This window comes from Mastomys coucha, unplaced genomic scaffold, assembly GCF_008632895.1.
Source record: "Mastomys coucha isolate ucsf_1 unplaced genomic scaffold, UCSF_Mcou_1 pScaffold12, whole genome shotgun sequence".
Taxonomy (NCBI): Eukaryota; Metazoa; Chordata; class Mammalia; order Rodentia; family Muridae; genus Mastomys; species Mastomys coucha.
The window spans coordinates 12,580,018-12,598,676 of NW_022196894.1; the positions used below are offsets into that span (position 1 = coordinate 12,580,018).

General features: G+C 39.8%; 1 protein-coding gene across 1 annotated transcript in view; it reads left to right on the forward strand.

Annotated features, from left to right (window-relative positions):
* Prkdc (protein kinase, DNA-activated, catalytic subunit) overlaps positions 1 to 18,659 on the forward strand; it is a 204,043-nt gene that overhangs the window by 149,707 nt on the left and 35,677 nt on the right. Inside the window, exons 67-70 of the mRNA XM_031363186.1 lie at positions 1,946 to 2,054; positions 4,604 to 4,715; positions 9,364 to 9,550; positions 16,499 to 16,673. Coding sequence (XP_031219046.1) covers positions 1,946 to 2,054; positions 4,604 to 4,715; positions 9,364 to 9,550; positions 16,499 to 16,673 — 583 coding nt within the window. The remainder of the gene's footprint in view (positions 1 to 1,945; positions 2,055 to 4,603; positions 4,716 to 9,363; positions 9,551 to 16,498; positions 16,674 to 18,659) is intronic.

Sequence of the window (18,659 nt, forward strand, 5' to 3'; positions counted from 1 at the left end):
ACCCCACCACCACCACCACCACCACCACCACCACCATCAAGCAGAACCTTCTCTCTCATATAGTACCTGTTCTTTCTTTGGATTCTTCTAATAGCGTTCTTCATCCTTTGTCTCAATCTTTTTTCCCCACTGTTGTAAATGTTCTACTTTTTGTTATTTCTTTAGTTTAATTTTTCTCACACTATGCAGTGTAGAATTTTCTCTGTGGAATAGTTGTATTGAAGTTTACTTGATTTATAAATAAATGCACAGACAGATCCAATCTCTCTGGGTGGCCCCAGCGCAGTAGTATTCAAGACAACATAAAATATTCTTCAGGTGGTCACACCAGGGAGGTTAATACTTGCTTAAAATGCGTTCCATTTACTCTGAAAGAACTAGTTAAAAGCAATGTAAGGTTTAATACTGCAGAATTTGACTGAGAAATCAGATCATATGCCCTATTCATTTTCTGCCCTTTCTTCTCTGTTTTCATAGTTGTGGGTTGGACTGTTTCCTCTCTGAATCACTAAGAGTCTATCAACCATTAATTTTAGAAACATAGGCATTTATTCTTTTCTTTTTCTTTCTTTCTTTTTTTTTTTTTTATCATTTTAAAGTAAATTAGTAAACTGACTAGAAAGACTTGTTTTTGGGCCTGGAGAGATGGCTCAGTGGAGAAGGTACTTGTTAACACGGCAACCCAGATCAGATTCCCAGGAGCCATGTAAAACGACGTAGATACAGTATCTGTAACTGCAGCATGCTTTTGATGAAATAGGAGATGGAGCATCTCTAGAAGCTCACTCCATGTGCTGGTTAGAGGAAATCTCAGTTGAGGAATTTGCCCCATTCAGATTGGTCTTGGGCATATCTCTGGGGCATTTTCTTAATTGGTGATGGGAGGGCCTTAATTGATGTGGGAGGGCCTAGCCTACCAGCTGGTACCAGCCTGGGCAGGTGGTCCCCAGTTGTTTAAGAAAGCAAGCTGAACCAGGGGGATTCAGTTCCCACTAGCAGCTTACAAATGTCCGTAACTCCAGTTGCAGAGGATCTACCTTCATACAGACATACATGCAAGCAAAACACAAATGCACATAAAAAAATAAAAAAAGAATCATTAAAAAAGGAAAAAGAAAGAAAGCTGAATGTACTTGGGAAGCAAGCTACTAAGGAGCATTTATTCTTCTGTGGCCTCTGCCTAGTTCCTGCCTCTAAGTGCCTGCTTTGAGTTCCTTGGCTTCCTTTGGTAGTAAAACTGTAACCTGTAAACCAGGTACATCCTTCTCCCCAAGTTGTTTTGGGGCATAGTATTTTAGTGTCACAACAAAGGAGCAAACTAGGACAGTCCCTCTAACCTGGTGTGTACAACAGCCAACAAAAGAAGAATGAGAGGACTGATACCCAGGGTTGTCCTCTGACACTTGGACCCTGGCATGCATCCATACTCACTCAAACACGCAAAGATACATTTTTTTAAAAACCTGGCTACTGTGGTTCATAATTTTATATTATAAGATACTATGACTTTTAAATTAGTGCAGATTAGGAAGGTAACGTGTGGATGCATTTACCTGCCATGTAACTAGGCCTGGAGTGGGTCCTCACTAGGAGAATAGGTCAGAGATGACAGAACCAAGGACCATGATGGCTGCCTGCCATGTAACTAGGCCTGGAGTGGGTCCTCACTAGGAGAAAAGGTCAGAGATGACAGAGCCAAGGACTGTGATGGCCAGATTACCCTGATCGTACTGGTACAGTTAAACCAAACTGTAATTGAAACCCTAAATTTTTAAAATTAATTCATTTAATAATTGTTTCCAGTGCATAATCATTAAGTACTCTGAAATACACTGAATGATTCTTACGTTTATAGGGTAGTGGCTATATCATGCTTTTCAAAACTTTATTCAAAGTTTTAAGTAGTAAATTGCCTTTATGACAAATCTGACTTCCTTTTTTCTAGAATTATTCTAGTATTGATGTCCTCTTGTATAGAAGTAGACTCGCCAAGTTACAGTCTGTACAGACTTTAGCAGAAATTGAGGAGTTCCTCAGTTTTATATGTAAACATGGTAAGTTTCTAACTTCTTATTTTTTTCCTTGCTAATTGGGGAGGGGTTTTTTGGCACCTGAATTTTTGCATAGTGAAGCCAAACTTAATGAGTAAGGTGAAACTGCCTTGGATATGTTCCAAAAATATACCTTTTGACATCATTAGGCTAAGTATTTAAGACAGGCCAGCACCACTGTTCTGAGTACTGCAAATAGGCCAAACAAAATTCTGGCAGCTTGAAATGCTCGGAGAGTGATTGCAGGGATGGGCCTGAGGTTCTTTTTTTTTTTTTAATTGGATATTTTCTTTATTTACATTTCAAATGTTATTCCCTTTCCCTATTTCCCTCCCTCCCAGAAACACCCTATCACATCCTCCCTCCCCCTTCTTCTATGTGGGTGTTCCTCCACACACCCACTCACTCCCACCTCCCCACCCTCAATTCCCCTACAGTGGGGCATCTATCAAGCCTTCATAGGATCAAGGACCTCTCTTCCCATTGATCCATGACAAGGCAATCCTCTGCTACCTATGCAGCTGTAGCCCTGTGTACTCCTTTGTTGATGGCTTAGTCCCTGGGAGTTCTAGAGGGTCTGGTTGGTTGATATTGTTGTTCTTCCTATGGGGTTGCAAACCCCTTCAATTCCTTCACTCCATTCTCTAACTCATCTATTAGAGACCCTGAGCTCAGTCCAATGGTTGACTTCTAACATCCATCTCTATTTGTAAGGCTCTGGCAGAGCCTTTCCGGAGACAGCCATATCAGGCTCCTTTCAGCATGCACTTCTTGGCATCCACAATAGTGTCTGAGTAAAAGGTTCTTAAAACAATGTAAAAGAAATCTAAATGGACTTATCAAGTAACAGGGGAAGACAGTGCCCCAACTATACACCTTTGGCACCAAGTGAAACCTCCAGTGCTAGGAATGTGTTACATTCAGTTGGTCATTAACCAAAGGGACCCCATGGAATCCCCAAACATCTCAGGTTACTGCCTAGGCCATTGGTTACTTTCTATAAACTGATGAAGACAACAATAACAGATCTCATTAAAGGGGGAGAAGTCAAGCTGGTACTTAGAGCTTTCCTTTACCCGTACTACTAGTGTTCATGGTATTGGAAAGTACTGTGCAGACATGAAAGGTAACTACAACCCAACTTCAAACAAACTACAAACCTACAACAATGACCTGTTTGTGAGAGATAACCATACAGTAGTGGCACAAACATCATGGGAGTAACTAGCCCACTCCATGAGATGGAAGCCATGTCTGACATTGCTTGGTGGCCATTTACTTGAGACTAGATAGGTCATGGGCCTAGGGGAAAACTAAATACTACTGTTCTGCTAAAAGAATAAAATGACTCCTAATGAAATTAAGTAGAGTCCTTTGGGAATATGCCCAAGAGTGGTATAGTTGGATCTTGAGGTAGATCTGTCCCCAGCTTCCTGAAGATCTATCACTCATTTCCATAGTAACTACAATTTTCCATTCCCACCATCAATGGATTAGTTTTTCTCTTACTTCGCATCCTAACCAGCATGAACTGTCATTGTCTTATTGATCTTGGCCATTCTGACAGGAGTAAGATGGAAGGAATCTCAAAGGAGTTTTAATTTGCAGTTCTCTGATGACTAAGGATGTTGAGCATTTCTTTGTTTCTCAACCCTTTGTGTCTCATTTTTTTTAAGAACTCTTTGCTTAGCTTTGTAAACTGTTTTAAAATAGTGTAACAACTTTATGAGATGTAGAGTTTTCCCTCCTGTTTTGTAGTGCCCTAGAGGTTAATTAAACTAAGTTGCCTAAGATGGTACAAGTTAAGTTACAGATTGAAACCCAGGGCCATCTGAGCTGAGCTGAGTGGTCTGAACTGGTATTCCTCACCACTGCTTCCTAGCCATAGAAAGAGAGAACATTAGCAGTGTGAGATTTCAAAATCATGAGGATTATAGATTGTTTTATATATTAGAATTGTGCCCTGTATGATCCTAGGGCTGATACATATTTGAGAATTAGGTTCATTGCTGAGTGCCCACTGTAAGTTGTCAGTATCCACACTGATAATCAAGACTGAGTTACCTTGTTCCAGTTCAGATTATATTTAGCCCTCAAGAAAATGCATCATAACCCTGTGAAAGCATTTAGTTTTCAGTGCTTTTTAAGTTTTTAAATTGCAGATAAAAGACTGTAGACCTGTGGTGAATGTAAAAAGATTTGTTATGTTTATTTTCATATATATATATATATATATATATATATACACACACACACACACACACACACACACACATATACATACATAAATAGTCTTGAAGTAATGGTGTTTATATTGCATTTTGTATACTGACATGTATTAACTTTTGTGAATGAACAATAAAGGTGTCAGGGTTTTTAGTTTGCTGTTTGATTTTAATTTGCTAGGGCTTTTTTTTACATGTTATACTTTTCATTCTTAAAAAATAAGAAATCTGAGTTAGGTTTCTATTTCCTAATGCTGGCTCTATTCTGTAAGTTCTTCTTGTCATTCAGCTGTAGATATGATCAGTCTCTAATATTATTATTTTTAGGTGACTTATCATCTCTGGGTCCCCTAAGGAGACTTCTAAAAACCTGGACCAGCAGATACCCAGATGCTGTGACAGACCCAATGCACATCTGGGATGACATCATCACAAATCGGTAGTATATGATCTTACTGAGCCAAATCAGTATTCTTTTCTAGAATTGCCAGCAGGAGATTTTTTGAGACCAAAGCTTATGAAAATATGTCTAGCCTACCTCTGCCATACTGATCACCTATACAAGCTCTTCTAACAAATCGTCATGGCTGCAGTGCTTCCCTCAGTCCCACATTTCTTCTAAGGGATCCTTGCTGTCAACTAGCTGTGGTTGTAAGCACTGGCTGTGCTGGGGGCAGCCCTGCATCTTCTCTTCTTTTACAGTAGTCAGGAAAGAAGACTGGTGTGTAATGATTCTTCATTGTTCTATTTTAAACCTTGTGTTTTTAACAGTTGGTCTTTTGCTTCCTAGTTCCCAAATATAGTTGTGTTTAGTTCCCAGTTCTGCGATCATGTTCCTCTTTTTCTTTTAATTTATTTATTCACTTTATATCCTGGTTGCAGCCCTCTTTTCCTCCAAGTATGCCTCACATAGCCACTCCCCTTCTCTGATAAAGGGAATGCCCTGTCCAGACCTCACCCTGTATTGTCCAGGAAAGAGGCCATGGAATCAGAGGTTGTCAATTATTTGTGAACTATCAATAGCAAGCAGTACTCAGAGACTCCAACCCCAGTACCATGTTCTGTTTTCATCTATTACCAATTTTTTTCATTTTATTTTTTATTTTGGGAAATATCCTTATTTGTGAGGAAACTGCAAGAAATGTAGAACTCTCGTGTGTACCTTTTTACCAAGCTTTCATTTTGTTTGAACACTTTTGATATTTTATTACATAAGCACAAAAAGCACATAAGCACATTATTCTCTCTGTTTCTCCCTTGCATATACTTACTTCCTAAGTGATCTGCACATGAGTAGCATCCCTCATATGCTCTTATTTTTTTATGTCTGTTCCTTTCTTTTACTAAACACATTGATAATTTTCCTGTTCTCGTCTTGAGCCTGCTGTCCAGTTGCGGTCTTCGGCTGTCCTCTCAGTGTCCTTTGAAGCCCTGCAGTGTACATGTCCTGTAGGAGCAGATCTAGTCCAGAATTATGGGCTGCATTTTGTTTTATTTCTTTGGTCTTTTTAATTCTGCAGCAGTCCTGAACCCTGTTGTGTGTCATATCATGCTGACAGTGTGAATTGTTCCTCCATTTATGGTTGTCTTGTTTCCTCATGATGAGACTTGGTGTCTCATCCTACCATATGAAAGTCCTCTGGCTCTTGTACTACTTCCACCTTTTTTCTTCTTCCTTGAAACCAGTAAGAAACTAACATGGGAGACAGTCTGAGGTGTGCAAATGCCCTGCGTCCTGCGACTCAACTCTCTCAAGGTCTTGTCTGCTAATCTCATCTCTATAGTTGAAAAATTATTTCTTGTTGTTTTGACCCTTGTTCCATGGTTATCAACTTAAATCTTATGGTGAGGTATAGATATTCCCCTCTCTAACTTTTTTTGTATCCTTTATATTTTTCAGTATGCTTTGGAAATATGCATAGAATGTCTGCTGTTAATTCCTTGCAACTTCAGACTTTGTTTAGGGATTAAGCCAGTCGCTGAAGGTGCGGACATTCTGAAAGTGAAAATAGAAAATACCTCGAGTTCAGGGAGGCGACAAATACCACATTTTTATTCAGTCTTCTAGTGAGACATTGTTGTGACTTGATCCTCATCTCTCACTTTTTTCATGATCTCAAACTATCATAGACATAGACAACTTGCTACTTTTTGTCTCACTCTCTCAACTGCTGCAGTAGGGATTGTCAGACTGTTGATTGTGAAATTGTCTATTTTTCCCTTTGGTTTTAAATTTTCCTGTTACTATTATGAAATAACCTGACAAAACAATTTAAGGAGAATGAATTTATTTCAAAGTCACAGTTCAGGGATGTAGTCTATCATCACTTGGAAGGCATGGCAATGAGAACTTGAAGCAGCTGGTTGTTACTTTATTCATAGCAGAAGGTAGAGAATGATGAATGCTGATCATAAACTGGTTTTTCTCCTTTTTATTTAGGACCCCTGTCCCAGGAAATCTAGATAGGCCCTCACAGGTAATCCCAGATGGTAACCTAGTCTAGATAACCCCACACAGGTAATCCCAGGGGTAACCTAGTCTAAATAATCCCTCACAGGTAATCCCAGGGGGTAACCTAGTCTAAATAATCCCTCACAGGTCATCCCAGGGGGTAACCTAGTCTAAATAATCCCTCACAGGTATGCCTAAGGCTTGTTTCCTATGTGACTCTAGATCCTGTCAAATTGATATTAGCCATCACATTGGTAGGTGTTATTACTTCCTGATGAAATTCTTCTTTTATCAATGAAAAGTAACTGCAGACCTTTGTCTCCCAAGTGCTGGAGTTAAAGGTATGTGGTACCTTGCCTAAAAACCTCAGATTCTAAGGCAGTTGTGAGCTGTCTGGCCTGGATGCAGACAACTGAGCTAAGTGCCCATGGAAAGTAGTGTGTGCTCTCAACTACAGTTACCTCTCCAGCCCAATTATGTATGCTTTCTTGATGTCTTGGATCATGTTTGAAATGATTATTCTGACTCATGTCTGTTGACTCTTTTCACTGACAGTTCTTTTACTTTCCTCATCCTTTTTTTTTTTTAATCAATTTTGGATTGTATCTTGGATTTATGAATAGTCTCTTGTGTACACTCTGGCTTTTGTATGATGTTTGGCACTGGCATTAGAGACCAAGGAGGCTGCCTTGTTCATGGTCAGGCCTTCCAAACATGGTTCTCATTCTGTGCTTCACCTGTATGCTTATGTATGGAGTTCTTTGCACAGCTCTTACAGATCCTTCAGTGGCCATATCCCATCAGGAGCCCTTTCAATCTTCATGAACCTAAGTCCTTTCCTGGGGTCCTCTGGACAACATCACAGGCCCTAACACCCCACATTGCCCATGGCACCAGGCACTCATATGGCAAAGTAAAAAAGAACAAAACAAGAGAGTCATTCTAGTGTCAGAACTTACTCCCTAGTTTTAATTCCCTGCACGTGCAGCCTGTGGCTTTGAATTGTTTTCCATTCTCAGGAATTTTATTTTGCACTGTTCACAGTTTCTAGGCAACACAGAGGTAGGCTGCAAGGGGCACATAGTGCCATCCTAAAGTCAAAACTGTTACTTTTAGGAAAGGCAGTCCCCTTTTGGGCCCTGTGCTCCCCAGGATGGTAAAACTCCTACACATCTGTCCCCTCTGATAGGTGAAACTGGATTAATTTCTCCTTACCTGGGACAGCCCATCTCATGTGCACACATTCCTCCCTATCTGATCTGTGATCAAGTGCCCATTTTGTAACACTTTTTGCTTATCTGTAACTGTTTTCAATGTGATTTAAAGCAGTAGAAGATTAAAACAATAGTAGCTTTTGGGGAAGAGGGGCAGGATGAGCTGCTTGGGGTCAGGAGTGCTGAGTAGTGTAACAAGAATAGAAGCAGGTCCACGGTGGGAAAGGCTGGTGTCTTGGTTTCCAGAAAAGGAAGGAAAATGCAGGTAGGTAAGAGGCACACTAGTTTGACTATAATGTCTCTAAGAAATTAGATTCAGTTGTTTTCCTAGTACATATCTGCACTCTTAGTTAATTAAGCAGCTGAAATGGAAAGATTACTTGAGCCTACAAATTTGAGACCAGTTTGAATAATATAACAAGACCCCCATCTCCCCCAGAAATGACAGGAAGAAGGAGGAGAAGAAAGAAGAGAAGGAAAAAAGTTAAACCCTAGATGAACAGCTAGAAGTTATTTGATTGATTAGGGGACAGCTTTGTATGATATACCTCTTTGCTAGTACTACTGATAGTAATGTAAAATATATCACTTAAACAAAAATCATAGGTGTAAATTATAATATATGTGTATAAATTTATATATGATCTTTCATTTATATGTATTTGTATGAAATGGCATATAAATTACAATTTATATACACAGTAACCTATACCTATAATCCCAACACTCAGGAGTCAGAAGCAATAATATTTTTGTAAATTTGGTTCCAGGCTAGTCTACATATCAAGTTCAAGACCAACCAAGGCTATATATTGAAAAATAACTATTTCTGTTTGAGTGTTTAAAAAAAAAAAATCCCCAGGGATGGAGAATAATTGAAAAGATGCGGGCTGCATGTGCAAGGAAATCAAACTTGGGACATACCTATTTCAAAAGTTTTCAGTGTTTCCTTTTGTCAGGCAGAATCTCACTGTGTGACACAGTGACTGAGGACTCACTGTGCACCAGGCTGGCCTAAGACTTGAGCCGATTCTCCCACTCCCTTTCCTCATTTGAGATTACAGATATGTACTGCCATGCCCAGACCCATCAGTGATTGTTTTTAACCTCTTCGTTACTTTACGTTTTTTGTCTCTGGGAATAGGACCTTAGATTGGAGATACAATGACATAAATGGCTTTTGAGCGAAGACATTGTGTACTGCTCGTTTAGAGAGAAACATTTAAATTTAAATGCTTTATTTTAGAAGAGTGTGTTTATTAAATGCGGAGAAATGTAATCCCTTCTGGTATATTCATACTGTAAGACAAGTAAAACCTTAATTCCTGTCAGTTCTGTGGTGTATTGCTGCAGTCTCCTCTCGGACATTAGGTAGCTTTCATGACTCTGACATTGCACCCTATTTCTTATTTTTTGTGTAGCTGCTTCTTTCTCAGTAAAATAGAGGAGAGACTGACTGCTCCTTCAGGAGATCACAGTATGAGTGTGGATGAGGATGAAGAGTCCATTGACAGGGATGCGTACGAGCCAAAGGAAGATGTTCGTTGCATGCTTCAGAGCTGCAGATTCACCATGAAAATGAAGATGATAGAAAGCGCCTGGAAGCAGGTACACTCTCTTTCAGCGCTCTTCTGGGGCTTCTTGGTAGCTCCCTGAACTAGCTCTTTTCTTAACTTTCCTCTAAAACATGAAAATAATTAATTGATCTTATTATCTTTATAAGGAAGTAATTTTGGAAGCTAGGATGTAGTTCAGTGGTAGAAGTCTTACCTACCAAGGCCCTTGGGTTCCATATCCAACAGTTGGAGAATAAATAAGTTTGAAGATAAATAAATTTACTTTAAATTACAAAGCTTCAAAATAGGCTTATTAGAAACCTATTTATTATTTGAAAATGATTATTTTGTATTGTTTAAAAGCAAATAAATGTAATGCCAGATTTATATAATTTAGAAAAATGAATCCTTGAAGGTTACAAGGTTTGTAGGTTTAGTTTGTAGATGTCTTTCATTTAATAATCAGATCTTATGCTTATGTTTCTTGAAAATTATGTATTTATTAAAATATTAATTATATTTTAATATATTCAGTTTGTTATTTTGTTGAGTTTTTTTTTGTTTTTGTTTTTCGAGACAGGGTTTCTCTGTGTAGCCCTGGCTGTCCTGGAACTCACTCTGTAGACTAGGCTGGCCTTGAACTCAGAAATCTGCCTGCCTCTGCCTCCCAAGTGCTGGGATTAAAGGCATGCGCCACCACTGCCTGGCTCAGCTTGTTATTTATTTATTTTTTTTTTAATTTTTATTAGATATTTTCTTTATTTACATGTAAATTTCTCCCTTCCCAGTTTCCCCTCTAAAAAACAAAGAAACAAACAAAAACAACAAAAACAAACTCCAGCTGCCTCCTTACTCCCCATGCCTGCCACCCCACCCTCTCCTGCTTATTGGCCCTGGCATTCCCCCACACTGGGGCACAGAACCTTCACAGGGCTGAGGTCCTCTCCTCCCATTGATGATCGAATTTGCAATCCTCCACTATACACGCGCTGCCAGAACAATCAGTCCCACCATGTGCAGACCTTGGTTGGTGGTTGAGACTCTGGGAGCTCTGAGGGTACTAGTTAGTTCATATTGTTGTTCGTCCTAAGGGGCTGCAAACCCCTCAACTCCATTGGTCCTATCTCTCACTCCTTCACTGGGGACCCTGTACTCAGTTCGTCAGCTTGTTATTTTAATGCCATTTTTTAACTGCTCTTATAAACCTTCTTTATAACCCTTAGTCTACTTAAAATAGTTAACCATTCTATTTTATCAGTTTAAATGTTCATTTATATATTCTTTGTGGTGTATTAGGAGGGCTTCAAGAATAAAATAAATTTCTCAGTCGTAGTAATTAAGAAGCCATCTGAAAGGCTGCCATTAGGCATATCTCAGTTTCTTTCCGCAGTGGTCTGCCTCTGTCCCTCAGCTCTCTGCCCTGCATTGCTTTTATGTGACTTGCACATAGCAGCCTTGGCAGTGACAGGTTAACCCTGAGAGTTGGAAATAGCTACAAATATGTTACCGTACTCCTTCCACAACAGATCTTCCTCGACTAAAAGCAGTTTCTCTTTGAAACCTTCAGGGAAAGAAAGCATACACTTCCTAACAAAAGCCTTCATTGTTGCCTTCCAGGGCCTAGCTTGGCTCTGACTGCAGAAGAACAGGCATAACCAAACCTCTCACTAAGCTACATGTGAAGTGGAGAAGGCCAGAGTTCTAGTCCTCCAGGGACGAGCAGTAAACACTTTCTACTGCTGCCCAGCTTCTCCAAGCTGGGGTAGAGTATGACAAGACAGGAAGAACGAGGAACAAAATGACTACACAATCTTGTGAGGAACACTGAGATAACTGGGATCCTCTGTGTGATACTTGCTTTTCTTTAGCATTTTTAAGCAGTATATTTGTATGGAAATGAATGGCTAACAATATCAATAACATTAGGGATAGAGAGAAAAATAATATTGCATACCTAAGGGACACAGGAAACCTTCATTGTCTTATTTATAGAAGCAGTGAATGTACAATTTGAGTTTTGATTCTTTTTATTGTCAAGCCCTTTACTATATATATAGCAGAAAGTGCTTTGTGGAGCCAACAGATGTACAATTCTGACTTGGTGATAAGAACTGAAGGACCATGATGCTGGAAGGACACTTTATTCTTAGGAACAGAGAAAATCTTTTGGAAAGTATGTCCAATTGAAAACTAAAGGCAAGCAGTCACAACAGGATTTTAAGAATTTAGTGTATTGTAGGGCATGGTGAACTGGGTTAAAGGTGAGTTCTTGTGCCTCACCCATAAGGATACAGATACTCTCTGTCCTATGAGGAGTGACGTCCCAGTGCCAGGAAGTAGGACCAAAAGAGTAACATGTGAGACCTAAGAATAACCTCAGACCCTCAGTCTCCAGATTGGAGTTTTGGTTCTACTAACGTGTGAGAACCCTCTAAGAAGCTCCTAGAACCAGGTGGTTGATATGAGCTTCGCAGTACCATGTCATTGTAAAGTGAGAAACTTTGGAGAAGGACAGAGAATTAACAGATGCTGTGCTGTGCTGACTGCGGTGCTGGTAGCCGTGCCTAAGTCAGAGAGCAGGGTGGAGGAAAGACGGAGTCCAAGAAAAATACGTCCTATGGCAGGAAACTGTTGCCTGCTGTCTTAGTTAGGATTTCCATTCCTGTGAAGAGACACCATGACCAAGGCAACTCTTCTAAAGGACAACATTTAATTGGAGCTGGCTTATAGGTTCAGAGGTTCAATCCATTATCATCAAGGAGAGATGATAATGCAGCTTCCATGAAGGCATGGTGTAGGAGGAGGAGCTAAGAGTTCTACCTCTTATTCCAAAGGCAAACTGGAGAAGACTGTCTTGCAAGCAGCTAGGAGGAAGGTCTCAAAACCCACCCCCACAGTGATACACTTCCTCCAACAAGGCCACACCTCCTAGCAGTACCATTTCCTATGGGCCAAGTATTTCAAAACCACTACACCTACATATCTCTGAAGAAATCTCTGAAGGCAAGTGGATGAGAATGCAGAAAAAGGAAGAGCAAACAAGGTCTAAGGAGCAGCTTGGAGGCACATAATGAAGAATAGGGGAACTGTTGGGTTGAAAACAGAGAGACTGGATTGCTGAAGTGAGTTACCTTATGGAAGTTCACAGTGCAGCCTCAACATGGATGCATTTGCTTTACTAAACTATAGAGGAAGACTGGAAAGGGCATGGAATCATGGTGGAGGCCATTGTCCACACAACCTGCTGAGTTGTCTCCAAACAATGTAATGGCACTGAACCCCAGTGCAGGAGGAGAGCAGGTATGCACATGAGTTAGACAGAGCCTGGTTTACCAGCCGATATAACATAGAAACGCTGACAAGCTGAGTGTGTTAGGAGAATGTGAAATGCTGATTTATTATTTAGACATGGACAGAAACAAAAGCAAACATGCAGAAATGTATTGGGGGAAAGCAGATGGTTAGAATAGGATGGCATGAATTTAAGAATTTGGTGGTAAGGGCCTCCTTAATAAGCTGAGGGTGACTGCCTCTCAAATTGTCAGGAAAAAGACACTATTGTACTCCTAGCTCCATTCTAAGTAAGACAGGCAGGTGAAGAAGAGTGACACCCCAGTCCTGGGAGCACATGGGCAGGGATACTTACAGAGCCTGCTCTCAGCTGAGAAGCTGGAGCTGCTTGAGGACAGATGTAAGGTAAAACATGACCCACACAGGTGTGCATGGAGGCTGGGGATTACACTGAGGGGTTTGGAGATGATGCACGCTGAGTGCTTTAGAAATGTATAACAATGAAGGGGAGGAGAAGAGACTTCCAGCTCAATGAGCAGATAAATAAAATATGTGCTTTATTAAAGTAGAAAGATAGTACATGTAATATGACAGGATGTTTTCAGATTGTATACCTCATAAAGGTACAGTATTCCATATATATAGAATGTTTCATAGACAGGTATTGTGGCTCACACCTGTAATCTCAGCAACGGGGACTGAGGCAAGGGGATCCTGAATCTGAGACCAGCCTGGTCAATACAAAAAGATCTCTGCCTCAAAACAAACTGAGGATGTTGTTGAAATACTGTACTTGTGTGTCATGCATGAACCCCCAGAACTCCATATAATTTGGCAACACTAATAATAATAATAATATAATAATAATAATAATAATAATAATAATATAATATAATCCCAACACTTTGATGGAGGCAAGACCAGAAGTTCAGTGTTGCCCTCAACTATCCAGTGACTTCCAAGCCAGTAGGGATTACATGAGGCCCTCACTGAATGAGAGAGGTACAATGCTTTATACCTGAACAAGGTTTAAAAAAAAAAAAGCAATTTTTGAAAATATATTTTTAATTAAAGTAGAAACATATCATTTTCCCCCTTCCCTTTTTTCCCTCTAGCCCCTCCCAGATACTCTTCTCCCAAAACATTAGTTGCCTTTAGTTCTTTGTCTAGAGGTGGGCCTCATACAATTACCCCACTTCCACGTTATTATGTCGATTCACATTGCCATTATGCCAGTCATGTTTATGCAGCCATTTTTAAAAGTGGTTGTTTCACAACAAACTCTGTGATAGTCTAGCTCTATAATTTTAATGTCCCTTGAACCATGTAGGATTTATGATACATATGTATCCATGGACTCTGGGCTTTCTACCTTCCATTGACCTCTGAATTGAGTCTAATTGTGATTTTTCTGTGATGGTCTCCATTTTCTATAAAGAGAAACTTCTTCAACAAGGGTTAGATATACATATTTGTGGGTGTAAAGGTAAGATGTAAAGATGGTAAAGAGTAAAGAAAAGTTGCAATAGAGTCTTTTCTAAGATTCATGACCTTATTAGCCATGGGAAGTTGTCAAGGTTTCCAATACCAGGCATCATGGTTACCCTCCTGTTGAGTGTGGCTCAAGTCCAATTAAACAGTTAATGGTTACCACCAACATGTGAGTATTTCTTACTGGACCTTAAAGATGCTGCCATGCTGGTCATTGTGGCTCATAGGTGTCAGAGCTGGATAAGGCTATTGCCTCCCTCCCATGGCAGTCTGCATAGTATTTTAAGCAACCACGTAAAGGCTAGACTGCAGGAAGGAGACTTTCAGGTCCGATCAGTACAAATCTTCTGAGTGTCCTAAGTGTTCAGGATCTTCAACCTCTGAGAGGCATCCAGGGGCGGCATCAGTAGTCTATATTGCTTTGGCAGTTACTTGGACTACCCTGATCAACCATATGAAAGGGGATTTAGCTTCTTCCATTGGGTATAACTTCTGACATTCCAAAGAAATATGGTCTTACAGCAAACTCTGTTCTGTAACTCTTACAGTCTTTCTGCCCCTTCTTCCACAACGATTTCCTGAACTTTAAGTGCAAGAATTTTATTATAGATGTACCCAATGGATTTGGCTTCACAACTATGCATTTTGATTGGTTATAGTTTTCTGTAATGGTCTCTCCAAATTTTAAAATGGGCAAAAAAAAAAAAGGTAGGCATTTCTCCAAACCAGGCATGCTGGCATATGTAAATTTAGTATTGGTGAGACTGGACTATATGAAATACTGTTTCAAAAACAGATGAAATAGGAGTGGAGCTGAAGAGCTGGCTCAGCATGTTAAGAGTGCTAGGACTCTTTGCAGCAGAGTTATAGGCAGCTCATTACTGCATACAACCCCAGCTCCAGAGGTTCTATGCTCTTTTCTAGCCTCCATGGGCAAATACACATACATATAGAAAGACACATGAGTAAAACTAAAGTAATTACTTAAATAGTTGAGGTATTTCTTCAAAAAAGATATGTCATTAGTTGTCAGATCAGTGAGTCACCAGTCAACACCAGTGGGGTGGCTGGCACCAAAGAATCATTACTGGAGAAGGAATGGGGAATATGGAGAAATGTATATTGATTGCTGGTAGAAATGTACATTGTTATGTGTCTTGCAATTTCAGAGTTGTCCATTTTAGAGTATTCCAAAAGTTCCATTCCTAGACATACACCCAAGAGAAGGGAGATATAAAATCCAATGTGTACACAGTTTTTCAGAGCGTTCAGTTTATCTAGAAAGATAGAAATACTGCCTGTCTGTATCATAGATCATTACTTGGCCATCAAGAAGAGTGAAGTGCTGACGTACTGTAACACAGATGAGTCAGAAACACTGGAAAGGAAAGATCCCCACAAACTACTGCATCATTTTCTAACACCATTCTTTTGAAATAGCCATGATAGGACTTAGAAAATGCCCTTCGCTGTGGAGATTAAATAATGACTACTGAGAAGCAAAGAGTTTCTCTTTGGGCTGGCAAAAATGCTTTGAATTTAAATGTCTGGTTTCAATATTGTAAACACTTAAATATGTTCAAAAGAAGTGCTGAAATATTCTTTAAATGTATAGTGTACACAGTTCATAAAGTGCTTACTGTAATAAGCATAGGTTTAATCTCCTAGAACTCATGTAAAGCAATGGGTTCTAAATCCCAGTTCTGGGACCATAGAAACAAGCAGATCTCTAGGGTTCACTGTCCAGCTAGACTAGCCTATGCTGGAAGCTCCAGGTCAGTAAGAGACCCTGCATCATAAAAGACGGTGAACAGCATCTAAAAAAATGACACCTGAGGTTGGCCTGAAACCTTTATACACATATGTACCCACTTACAAGTAGAATATATTTTTAAAAAATGTACAGCTAAGGAAATGAATTGACTGCTGAAGAGCACATTGTAACATGTAACAAGAAAAACAGGCCAGTTAAAAACTTCTTAAAAGTAATTTTCTATAGTGGTCAGATGTGGATGGTATTTTCCTTTTCACACCTGATATATACATCCTATTCCTTAAAGAAAGGAGATAGCAATTCAAATTTTAAGACTAATTTTCCTAGACATAGGTTGTATCTGTAATGGTTCTACACTGGAGCTATCAGAAGTACAAGAAGCCCCCCTGGCTACATAACGAGATGTCTCAAAACCTTTTCTTTCTTTTTCTTCTGTTTATGTAGAGTAATTTCTCATTCTCCATGAAACTCCTGAAAGAGATGCATAAAGAATCAAAAACAAGAGAAGCTTGGCGAGTGCAGTGGATGCATAGTTACCTCCAGCTGAACCACTGCCGGAGCCATACTCAGAGCCCTCAGAAACAAGTCCTCAACATGATCAAAACCATCACACGATTGGGTAATGAGGATGTTATTATATGCATCGATTTGAGAATGGTACTTTATATTGTCTTAAAAGCTATTTTTTTGTGTTACTTCTTCTGAGAGTTGAAATCTGCATTAGGAATATTATAGATAGCAGTAAAGAATGCCACAGAGTGACTTCGTTTCTTAGGAGGAGAGCAGATGATCCAGATCAAAGGAGTTTCTTAAACTAATACAGTACATTTACAGTTATGTCTACCTTTAAAATAAAATGGAAATTAAGCTTTTTCTCTTTGATACTTAACTTGGCTTTTAACCTCTAAGCATAAGAGAAGAAAAGTGTTGGATCTGATGTTCTTACTGTACTGCCAGTCACCTGGGACTGCCAGATAGTGGGACTGCCGCAGCATAGAATACTGCCAATAGGCTCTGTAAAAGTACACCAGGAGGACTACTTTCTCCACATAATTCTAGGAAGAGAAAACATACATGTGTGGTAGCACACACCTATAATCCCAGTGCTGAGGAGGCCAAGGCTGGGTAACTGCCACAATTTCAAGACCTGCCAAAGCTATATAGGAAGACTGTCTCAAAATACAAACAAAAGAACCCCAAGCAGGGAAAATGGGGAAGGTAAGAAATGGTCCTAGGGTTCCTGGAGTCATTATACTGATATTAAGACTATAAGTACAGCAGTCTGGCATGTCTGAGGCTCAAGGTTTGCTCCCCAGTAAATAGTAATAACATTGAGTACACATAGCAATAGCATCCTGGAACTCGGAGCACAGACACAAAGTTGTGTGAGCTGAGCAGGCTGGTGGCAGCGACCTGACTGGAACCAGACTACCACACACAGGAAGTGGCTGCGAGGCTGTCTAGTGGGCACACTACTGGGTGGTGCAGCCCTGAGCTCCTTGCCCAGCACCATGTGGTCCGAAGCACAACTGGAATCCTTGTTTAATAAGAGTTGTTTTCTGTTCTTTGCAACAGATAAAACTAAGGATTTGATAAAACATGATGAATGATTCTAGAATAAAAAGTTTATTCCTGCTTTAAAAACTTAACACTGTGGGTGTCAGGGTATATTTTTAGATGTGGGGGTCCAGGAGCCACCTCACAAACCACATGAACAGCAATCTCAGTCAGACAGGAGTAGTTTATTAAGCATTAACCCTGGAACTAATCAATCAGTCAGGGCTGTAGACCAGATTCTGAACTGTCTGAGACTCCAAGCCAGAATCCTACAGAGCTGTTAAGCCTGAAATCTACAAACATCTGTGCCAAGTTATTCCACCAATCAGGATTTAGGAATAGGGAACTTCCTTAAGAACATGTCTTTGTGACACTTATTCTGTTCTCATTGGTTAGGGTAATCAACTGTGGTGGGGGACACCTTGTTTGATATTCATGTCTTAATTTGCCAACCCAGATGTCAGTTAGACATGTACATGGCTCTTTATGCCAAGTAAAATGCCAGTTCCCAGAGAGGTCTTGGGAACTTAAAACTTTACCCAACCCCTACTGAAAATGGAAGTCTTGTTCCAAATGGGTTCTTATATTGGTACAGGTATCTCCTATGTTGGGGTCTATCCCAGGGGCAGCATATAAAAGCAAAAGCCATGAAAGTTCATGCACAGGAAGGAAGTAGTGCTGGGCAGTTGGTTCTGGTCCAAGCTTGTTGTGGCTAACTATACACAACAATTCTAACTGACCTCTATTGTGATTGGTTTCCAAGAGCATCAAAGCACATAATATAACAGAATCTGCAGTCAACTTGGGCATGAGAAAGTTTCCCAGTAACAGTAATAACAGCATAAAATGGCTGGCTAGACAGGCAGCAGTTACCCAGGCCTCAACATTAATGAAAAACATTTTTTATTAATCAGAGAGGGTAAGAAAATCTTTCATCAGAAACTGAAGCCAAGTTCTTGTACTTCAAGATTTTTTTTGACTTATTTTTTTTATTAGATATTTTCTTTATTTACATGTAAATTTCTCCATTCCCAGTTTCCCCTCCAAA